The following is a 10422-nucleotide window of genomic DNA, read 5'->3' on the forward strand; positions in this document are numbered from 1 at the left end:
TTTCTAGCGAATTTTTGGAATCTTGATGTACATCACCAGTTGACCACGCCAAACGTCCGTCGTGCCTGCATGAAATAAAGAAGCGCAAAAGATAAAAGATAAAAAGGAAAAACACCGGCTTGCGAACACAAAAGTTCCCATTAGGGAAGGTATTTATGCATGTAAAGAAAGAAAATGGGAAAGAAATTCAAATTAAATCATCGTCATTAGACAATGATAGACAACTCCGGTCGATCCATGCCATCGTCTTCAACACTGGGGTAATATGGAACCATCGCATCGGCTGCTTGTACGTATGCGTCGTTGTATAGGCGCCAGTATGGTGTGCGTACCTTGCGAGCGGGATGGAATAATCCTGCCCAGACGTAGTTCATAACAGTTCCTGCTCCAACTGCCATGCGAATAGCATCGATAGCCTCAATAATTCGGTCAATGACGTGAGGGCTGGTCTCGAAAATGTTGGGGAACACAAGGTTGAGAAGGTGGACCATCGCATCCTCGCAGCCAAGACCAACAACGCCTAAAGCGATGTGCTTGACTACACTGGCGGCGGTCTGTCGGTGGACTTGATCACGATCAATGAGGGCGTCTTCGAGTAAAGGAGTGACAGCGTAGACATAGTCCTTTGCCATCTCACCAATATATTCGAATAAGAAAGACATGGCCTTGAGAACACCGTTCTGAACGTTCAACTCAGGAACGCGGTACTCGTTCATCAAAGCTGGAAGGACGGTGAAGGGGGCACAGGTTTCTGCCACGATACCAATGGCGACAGCTGTACAAACACGAGACTGACGCTCCTGCACACGAAGGTTGTTCAAGAGGGTTGCCAACACATCCTGGGGACCGATGGCCTTAGCAATGAAACCGAAGGTGTTGTTGGCTGCACGACGAATGCCCTTCTTGTGAGCCTTAAGCATGTCCAGCAACTCGAAACAGATACGCATCCATTCACGAGCATTCACAGACTCGGGACCACGATCGGCAATACGACCAACCAGATCAATTGTGTTTTCCTGCACCTTTTCGTGACGGTTACGGAGAATGGGTGTCAGACGAGGGAGAAGGTCGCGAATAGGAGGCTGCATCTGGTTGATGCCGACGACAGTGACAATAGATCGCAAGGCACCCAGAATTGATCCCAGAACCTCAGGGTATTCTTCACCAAGGTATTCGTAAAGCACAATGCCGAGCTTACCCATGAGAGCATCTTCACCACACTGCTTCATAACCATCGCAATGCGTGAAATAAGATCTGCCGCTTGTTGTCGGACAGTTGCAGACTTGTTGTTCAACCGCCAGAGAATGGTACTGACGATCTGGGGAAGGTAAGGCTTGCAGCGAGTTCCGAGAGCATTAACCACTGTTCCGAATCCATTGAGAATAACAATATCCTCGATACTTTGTTCCTGGAAGGCGTAGAGAACACCGTCAATTAATCGCTCCTCCAGACGCTCAGAGATGTCTGCTGCGCCCAGCGAGGCGATTAGCTTCTCAACAGTCTCCACTGTCATCTTGCGGTAGGGTTCGCTCTCATCCTTCAGGTTGTTAACGACCCGCTCGAGGATCTCACCAACGCCGACCTTTTGACCCAAGTCGACGGTTGTGTCTACAACCTGGCGATAGTTTCTCCGGTCAAGAGCCATACGTCTGACCCAGAAACTCTTGAAGAAGTCGGTCAAGACGTGCTCCTTCAAATAACCAGCAGTAACACCTTCGGTGCTAGAGCACTGAGACACCACCTTGAGAACTACCTTCTTCATTTCCTCATCTGGAGACGAGAATTCACGAAGTAAAATCTCCATGATCTGAGTAGTGTAGTAATTGGCGTATTCTTCGTCCATAAGTGGGATGATGTATCCAACAGCCTTCAAGAAAGCCGCGAGACCCTTACCACGCTGCTTGCGGGCACCGGTCCAGAGAGGGTTCAGGATCTCATCGAAGCTTTCAATACCGTAGGGATTGGCAGCCTCAGCCAGGGCAGCAACGGCTAGTGCAGTGACCGTTCTAACCTTGGCTTGTTCGTCGCTAAGATTGTCTGAGATACATTCAACCAGGCCTTTCAGATGGGGCAAAATCGCACAACCCATGAGAATAGGAATTTGTTGGACAATCTTCACACCCGTGTGCCTGGCCTGCCAGGACTTCTTGCTGCGACAAACGGCGCGAAGGAATGGAAGAAGGGCGGGAATACCGAGAGCAGAAGCTACTACGGCGAAGGCACGCGCAGTGGTGTTTCGCACGTACTCGTCAACATGGTCAATATCTGGACGCATGGTACTGATCATAGTGGCCAGACCAGCAGCCTTGGCAAGATTAGAGATAATTTCCCGACCCTCGACACGAGCATAGTAGTCTTGATCGATGAGCAGTGGCTCAATGACAACAAGAATCTTATGGACGTATGGCCGAACCAGATCATCCAGCTTGTAGAGCACTCGGTCAATAACCTTCACCAACAAGTGACGTTCCTGGTCCTCCAGAGACTTCTCCATGAGCAATGGAAGGATCTGGTTGAATAAGGGCCCAGCCCCAAAGTTTCGTGCATTGTCGGTGAGTTGACGCAATGCAGTCTTACGCATAGGTGGTGTACCGTTCTTGACTTTCAGCAACAATCGCATGATCTTTCGCTCTTTGAGATCGTCGACACTCATGGAGGCTTCATCCCCAGCTTCCATCAGCTTTCCAAAGTAAGCCATGTCCTCTGGCTTGAAAAACTGCAAGTCACCAACTCCAGGGATATCGGTGGGAAGTTCCTTGCCCATAGAGCGGATGCTTTCAGGCTCCTGCATCATGAACCCGCCAACAGTACCACCCATAGGTGCTGGTGTGGCCATCGTCTTACGAGCAGGGTTTCTGATCGGCTCATATCCAGGAGGAGGGTCCAAGATCTTGTATCCTTCCGTGGGAAGCATCATGTCCAGTTCTTCATCCGACCACATGGCATTTCTTGCGGAAATATCAGTACCAAAACTAGAAGGTGCTAAAGCCCCGCCGCCCTGAGATGGATGCATAGGAGTGGCAAGACCTTGGTTGCCAACAGGAGTGGCAGCAGTAAGAGAGGGGGCTTGATCCCATCGTGAGCGGCGCTTGGAACCTTCGTCTGGTGCACCAGGGACAGGAGTTTGGTCCCATCGAGACTTCTTGGTCTTTGCCTCGTCGGATTCTTGTGTTGTTTCTCCACCGGAAGCCTCGTCAGCAACATCCCAGCGCTTCTTGCGCTTTCTACCCGCAACCTCGCCAATTGCACCGGTATCGACGTTCTCTTTATCGCCTTCCAGCATCTTCAGAGACGCCTCGTGCTCGGAGACATCTTCACCAAGCTCACGCTTCTCTGAAATCAGCTTCTGGACACGCTCCTCCTCCTTCTCGAGCTCGCGGAGAGCCATGACCTCGCGATAGGTCTGGCCATCTCCTTCGACGTCTGCTTGGGCATTGGCAGCGAAAGGATCGGCGCGTGTCGGGGTCAAAGCTCCGCGGTTGAATCGACGCTTCTGATAGTCAGTCTCCCGGTCAGCGATACGAGCGGCCTTCTCACGGCCTAACAGAATGTCTTCCTCTTCCACCCCATTGCCTTGCGCCATCTCGTCAATCTGGCTTCGGGTTGCGGTGTATTGGCCGACCAAGTTATGGCCGCCGTTCGCGTCTTCCATATCTTCATCTTCTCCGTTCACAGCGATCGATGTATCATAGCCGGAGAATCTGCTTGCTCCTTCACGCTCGTATAAGGTGGTATCGAAGGATTCGGTAAGGGAAGCCTTGGTCGAATTGTCAGTGCGCTGACTAGATGAGTCAAAGGTCCTAGAACCTTTTTTACTAGCAGCTGCAGCATTGCGCTCCGCTTGGAGCCGGCGAACGGCCTCGATATCCGCTAGAATGTGAATTAGCACTAGATGGCTGACAGCAGGAGGCGCAGAAAACTTACCGTCAGACATAGCGAAAGATCAAATGGAAAGGCGTAAATTTTATGGCGCAGTAGTAAAAAGTGAGTAACCGCAGCTACATTCGGTGAAGATACCGTTAAAACGGCAACATGGACAATGGAGGGGAAGTTGTCTGATGGTCTCCGGTCAAGTGCAAAAAGCACGTCGCTCGCGAGGTCGCGGAGTGGATGACTAAGGGATAGCAGAGCTGCCACGTGATTACGTCGATCCTCGATGAGTCATCAATTCATGTGCGCATGTGATCTTTTCATGTAGTTTTTTTTTCTCTGAAAAAATATAATAAATTAAAGAAATGCAAAGAAACTTGTCATATGCTTCCAATGCTTGACTATTTTCGTGTTTGACAGTGACCAAACCGTTTTCTCCACTTTGAACAGTTCTCTGGGAGCTATCAGGATCACTGTGGCGCTCCGTAGGCGCTTACAGGCTATTTATGTCCCACCTGAAGTGTATCAGTGAGTGGAGGGTTTCTATTTTGGGTGAACACCTACTCAACGGACAGAAGAAATTGAAACTTAATAAATCTCTTAATGCAGACGACCATGGATGAAACGACCACGTCAAAAATTCACCGACAGTTTGTGTAAAGAGCATTTTGAGGTCGAGTACACAGCCCGTGGTGGGAGCCTCGAGCATGGCTTATTGCATGCAATCACTGGCGAACACACCTAGACAAGGCTCAATTTGAAATTCCACCCAGGATCCTTTGGATACAACCTTGGGATTCCTTTGGGCGTTGAAGTTTGTATGGAGTACATGTAGTTGGCCTTGGCGGTTAGTATAACTCAAAAAGTCGATACCTAGTATGGTTGCACCGGATACTCGGCACTAATTTTGAAAGGATCAATCTATGGAGTACACATATTATACTATTTATGGCTTTTTTTTTCGTTAGGCGAGCTCTTCGCTAAGCTTTCAATGCTAGCAGGGATAATTAGTAGCCAAATAGAGGTCAAGTTTAACACTAGCACCCTCGGATCTCTAGATCCGAGCCACCCCCAGTTGATCAGCGCGTAGTAAAATTTGACCGAAACTTCTTCATGCAGCTAGGAGAATTAATGAAATATGCCTTATGAGCTTGAAATGACCCGGTTTGTGTCAAGGCAGATTAACATTGACTTACGTGGGCTGCTGGGTCAGCCTGATCATACTCAAAAGCTACCTATACTCTCCAGACTTAATTTCTTTGTTCCATCTACGTTCAAGTTTGTGAAGCTAGTGCCATCTACTAGTATTTATTAAAGAATCTCCTCAACTGCTCAAGATACTCTCGACTCTATCATCCTTTCACCTCGACTTGGTCCTCTTTGTTATACTCCATTCCGAGAACTTTTCATCAAAACCCTCATCCCAACTAAAACACAACAAGAACACCTCTACTTCGTCATGCATGTCCTTCAAACTTTGATCTTTTCATTGGGGATGGAAATTAGCAGTGTGTCTGCTCTCCCAGGCCCTTTGTCACTAGTCAGCGCATTCTCTCGGATCTCGACCGAGCTCGACAGTCTCAGCCTAGGGAACTGTTCTTATCCTCATGCAGTGCTACCACTGAACAGCACATCAGTCCAACTTCCGAACCCTTCATCAGGGTTGACTCTCAAGCACATTGCTATTGGAAGAGGAACCCAAAACTACACATGCGAAAACTCGACCTCCGCAGCAGTACCTGTCTCTATCGGTGCCGCAGCCACTCTTTTTGATGCTTCTTGCGTCGCAGCAAAATCCATGAATCTCCTACATGAGATGCCCGCCGTCATCGGAAGCTCTCCCCTTGGCTCTCTTGCCTTCCTCGCAGAGCTCTTGAGCCACACTACAAATTCGTCCAATCTCATTCTTGGAGAGCACTACTTCAACACAGCTGGGGTCCCCGTGTTAGATCTGAGATTGAGTGGCTTGTCGGACTGGATCGTTGCTGCTAAGACTGCATCGGTGGATGCACCCCAGTATAGCTCCACGGCAGACCAGAATGTCGCTTGGCTACAACTTGATCGTCTATATGGCAGTGGTATTGAGGTAAGAAGAGTACCCTCATTTAATCCGTGGCTACTATTGTATATTAACGGATGTCATAGGAGGTTTACCGAGTTGAGACTTATCAGGGTTCTGCCCCAGCAACATGTTCTGGATTAAACAAGACTGTCATAGTCCAATATGCGGCGGAATATTGGTTCTATGGCTGATTCTTTGGGTTGAACCCCAAGCGCTACTATTTGAGTCTTTCATAATCATGCTTGTAGGAGCCTATATATGACTTCCATATACTGTTTCCCCCCTTATAGGTACCTGTCTATCTAAATGGCATCTATATGGTACCTAGACGGGAAGCAGCCATTATAGCTATTTCAATTTTGCACACATTAATGTACATACAAACCTTTCAATCTTTCAAGTTTGAAAATGTTCGCCAATTCAAGTTCATATACATGCGACATGATCTGATTATCACCCAGTATGCTTCTGAGGAGGGCATTGGCATGACAATACATGGCCGGAGGAACCTGTATGCAAACTCAAGTTCTAAAATTCAGGTTTCAAATGTTTGATTTTCCATGTCTTTGAATCCTGGAATTCGAATGTTCAGGTGTAGAATGAACGTAATCCTAGTTGGTCAACTGGTGCCAGCAACAAATGGCGCATGTGGAGACTGTGGCGCAACATATACGCTATGATCTAATGCTTCACCTGGGCAGAAGTGCAGCATATACTTCGTGTCCAGCGCATGGCTTTCGCAACATAAAGTTCTGGAAATCTGGGCAGCTGTCAAACTATGAGTCAAAGTGCACAGACAAGTGTTTTCCCGCAAAAAAAAAAAATCAAGCTTGAGCTGGCAACCCTGTTCAGGTGGCGCATTGATCCACGCCACGGAGAATTTCATCCTTGGTCATAAATTTCATTACCGACCTCAAGTAAGCCTTTGAACTGTTCTTCGCAGTAAGGTAGAATACTATTAGAGGATCTGGCCTCCAGTCGGCGTTCCCGAGGCAATGAGTTGACCGCGGATTGAGTTGGTGTATTGCCACTGTAAATCCTTCAAAACCTGGGGGCTTGAACTTTTCAGCTAGATCACAACATGGTTAATTTTTGTAATCAGTGAAATTGATTGTTGGAAAGCTCTAAAGGCCGTCCATTGTAGATATTATGAAAAGGCACTTGTTACTAAGGCTGGGAGTGAATGAGGGATATCCAGGTGGCTAATCGAGGCGAACACGTCACATGACCGCTCAGCCAAACGCGTTCGCGTCAGTCTCTCATCCCCAGCACAGCCTTCACTTCGAATTCATCAATCCCCCATCAACCACTGTCGCATAATGATCGCACACCAATATTAATATTCAACCGAACAATTATCATTCCACCCAACCCCACTTCTCCTCGCCTGACCTCATTTCCGACCTCTCGCAACATCTACCAACAAAGCGCATTCAAAATGACTACCGACTACAGCAAGAAGACCAACGCCGAGCTCGTCGAGATCCTCAAGACTCGCTCCTTGCCCCACACCGGCAAGAAGGCCGAGCTGGTTGCTCGCATTCAGGAGAGTGACGAGAAGGCTGCTACTGGAGACTCCGCCGCAGCTCCTGCCGAGGACGTCATCGACTGGGACGACGACATGCCCGCTGAGGTGCCTGCCGAGTCAATCGAGATCCCACAGGCATCCACTGAGGCTGGTGCCAATGCCATTGCCGCTGGCGGCGAGGGCGCTGTTGCCAACCCCGTTGCCGTCCCAAACCAGACATTAGACACCGATCCTGCGACCACGAATGACTTGACTGTGGAAGCTGCTGGCCAGCCGGCGCCCGCAGCTGAGCCAGAGGCTGAGAAGAAGCCTGCTGTCGATTACACCCGAGGATTGCCTGCTACTGAGCTGGAGGAGGAACTGCGCAAGCGCAAGGCCCGTGCTGAGAAGTTCGGCATTGTCGAGGATTCTGAGACTGCTCTGAAGGAGGCTGAGAAGACTCTCGCTCGGGCTAAGCGTTTCGGTACTGGCACTGCTGATGCCGATACTGATACTATCAAGGGTCTTGATCAGGCACTTCCTGATGAGAAGACTCGCAAGCGCGGGCGCAATGACCAGGGTGGACGGGGTGGTAAGCGTCGCGACCAGGGCCAGGGCCAGGGCCGCAACCGCAACCGACGTGGAAATGGCAACCAAAACCAGAATCAGAATCAGAATCAGAACAAGAGCCAGAACCAGAACCGTGGAGGCAACAACAATGCTTCCCGGGTCTCGAGTGGACAGAATGCCGGCCGACAGAACGGGGGCGTACAGAAGAGCTGGAGTTCAAAGGATACTGCGGCCATGGAGGCTCGCAAGAAGCGATTCGCTGCCGCTGCTTAAGTGTTCTGAGTTTCTGTCTTCAAACAATTTTATCCATTATCTGTCATTAAACTCAGTTTTCTCCCTTCTCCTTTCCCTTTTCCTATCTGCGTTTACATATTCGGGTCTTTACAAGGCGTTTGTGCTGAAATTTTGTCGAAGACCTCGAGAATCAATTTGAGGATTGTGCGTTTCTTATGTTACATGAATGAAAATGAATTAAATCGAGAAACCCACTTGATAATATGTAGAAATTCGTATCTTATATTCCATCTTGCTACCAGCATTGAGCATGGATTCATGAATGGCTTAAATGTACTCCGTACTCCGTAAACAATCGCGCACTACTTACTCCGTACTCCTCTACGAAGTCACACAATCCTATCAAGTCCCCGCGTGGGAACTTCAAGTCAGCTGAAAAGCGCATTAGCTTCTGGTTCCTGCATCACCACAGCTGGCCAGTCCTACGCCCCGTCAAGGCGGGCCCCTCCAGATCGGCAAAGAGGATCGACGAACCCAGACTCAGAGCATGGACAAAACCAATCCAGCTCCACTACTGTTGGACCTCGAATCGAAGAAATTCCCGCGACTATTGTTCCATAATTCACGAAAGTCAGAATCCCTCAGAAGTACGATTCTCGAACTCCCCTGGCTCATTTCCTAGTAGGCCAGTGCAGCATTTACCGCCAGTCCCCACTTAGATTGATGCCAGTCTGACGAATCCTAGGCCAGTGATCACTTTTCTTGAGATGGTGGCTGTCGGGCTAGAAGACTATAGGGCGGTTAAGTAGTCCGAGTCGTTCATTGCTGGATTCCCCAAGTGGATCACCACAGCCCACTGTGACTCCGCTGCAGCGCTCCCAATGGAGCCTTTCAATATGTACTCCGTACTCCGTTCTGGCGTTGAGGTTTTAGATCCTCTAGGCTTCAAGGCTTTCTGTTCATCTTACTGGTTGATGACATCTTACAGGTCTAACGATAATCCTCGTTATATACCTTTTCTAGGAAAGAGGGTACCCTGTATACGTCTCCCTCGATGCTCTAGATCCTTGTATGTTTGGGCGCCCTGAGTCAGACCAGATATTTTTCCCTGGTCAAGGGCTCGGGACGGGCCTTTCGTACCAGACTCTGGATAACGGTCTTGTATGGGTCATAATCAGACTGGAGAATATGAAAACATTCATGGTTATTGGGATTGTATGTGATCTGTTGAATATTTGACTTTGAAAGTGACAAGTTTAGTGCTATTCCAGGTTTCATCTGTCTTCTACGGTGATGCCATTATACATAGATGGGGCAAAAGTCCTAATATGCAACCAGTACCGGCATTGCAGGGGTCCTAGCGACCACGTTTGGAAATTCTCCGAGTTCCATACATTGAAAAAAACCCAATGTTAGTGGAACTTGAGTATAGTCGAAAAAGCAAGTATCCAAAGTCTCTTAGACGGGATCGACGGTGCAGTCAGATCAAGTTCGGCGTCCCCGATCGATGAGTTGTCAACGAGGCGAGGCAAACGCGGTGAACGCAGTCTTTTCCCTGGACCATTCAAGAGAGATTCAAAGCGGTAACAACTCATCTTCAGCTTGAATCTCACTGGGTTTTGGGTTTGAAGATTTTGCTGCAATATCCAAGTTCTTGTGCTGCGCAGCCTGCGCCGAATAGCATGAAAATACCACTAACTTGGTCTTGACCAATGTACGTTAAACCAAGACCGCAGATAACCTTTGACCGAAACCCTTTCGTTTAGTCTCGAATATTTGAACCAACGATAATGGATTTTCACCGGGGAAAGAGGATTCAAGTCAATGTGGGCCGGGCTTTTCGGTTCCCATGCGGGCTTCCGTGCGCACTCCCATCACGATATCACAGACGTGATAGGGATTAAGTTTCTAGCGTAGGGCTTTTGGGGCCGTTGCTTCAGAACTTGCACGATATCGGCGGCTCAGGATGAGTTTCCTACCGGTTCTAGCCTGTAGTGTAAAGTCTCGACTCATCACAGAGTCTCTGTCATGCACCAATGATAGTTCTGTAGTCATGGGGGGCTTTTCTTCTTTGGTCTTCTCTTAGTACCGGAACGGCCGTAAATTCGGGAAAATCCCTTATGATGGCCAATTTTTGTCTTGTATATGGTTATTTAAGAATAATTCTAGTCTTTTTTT

The 10422-nt window shown here is 48.6% G+C and overlaps 3 protein-coding genes across 3 annotated transcripts; 2 read left to right on the forward strand and 1 right to left on the reverse strand.

Annotated features, from left to right (window-relative positions):
- Positions 1-206: 206 nt before the first annotated feature.
- N7483_009837 (U2 snRNP complex subunit HSH155) lies at positions 207-3935 on the reverse strand (the record flags this gene model as incomplete). The annotated part of the gene is made up of 2 exons (XM_057093264.1): positions 207-3871; positions 3926-3935. 2 exons carry the CDS (start codon positions 3933-3935, stop codon positions 207-209), a joined length of 3675 nt encoding a protein of 1224 aa, XP_056944438.1.
- Positions 3936-5330: 1395 nt separating this feature from the next.
- Positions 5331-6124, forward strand: N7483_009838 (DUF3455 domain-containing protein; the record flags this gene model as incomplete). The annotated part of the gene is made up of 2 exons (XM_057093265.1): positions 5331-5957; positions 6017-6124. The coding sequence occupies 2 exons, from the start codon at positions 5331-5333 to the stop codon at positions 6122-6124; spliced, it is 735 nt and encodes a 244-aa protein (XP_056944439.1).
- A 1247-nt stretch (positions 6125-7371) lies between these two features.
- Positions 7372-8283, forward strand: N7483_009839 (SAP domain-containing protein; the record flags this gene model as incomplete). Its single annotated transcript, XM_057093266.1, has 1 exon — positions 7372-8283. One exon carries the CDS (start codon positions 7372-7374, stop codon positions 8281-8283), a length of 912 nt encoding a protein of 303 aa, XP_056944440.1.
- Between the last annotated feature and the right edge of the window lie 2139 nt (positions 8284-10422).

This window comes from Penicillium malachiteum, assembly GCF_028827825.1.
Source record: "Penicillium malachiteum strain IBT 17515 chromosome Unknown utg000004l:1.0-4883003.0:1.0-4884900.0, whole genome shotgun sequence".
In the NCBI taxonomy this organism is placed as follows: domain Eukaryota; kingdom Fungi; phylum Ascomycota; class Eurotiomycetes; order Eurotiales; family Aspergillaceae; genus Penicillium; species Penicillium malachiteum.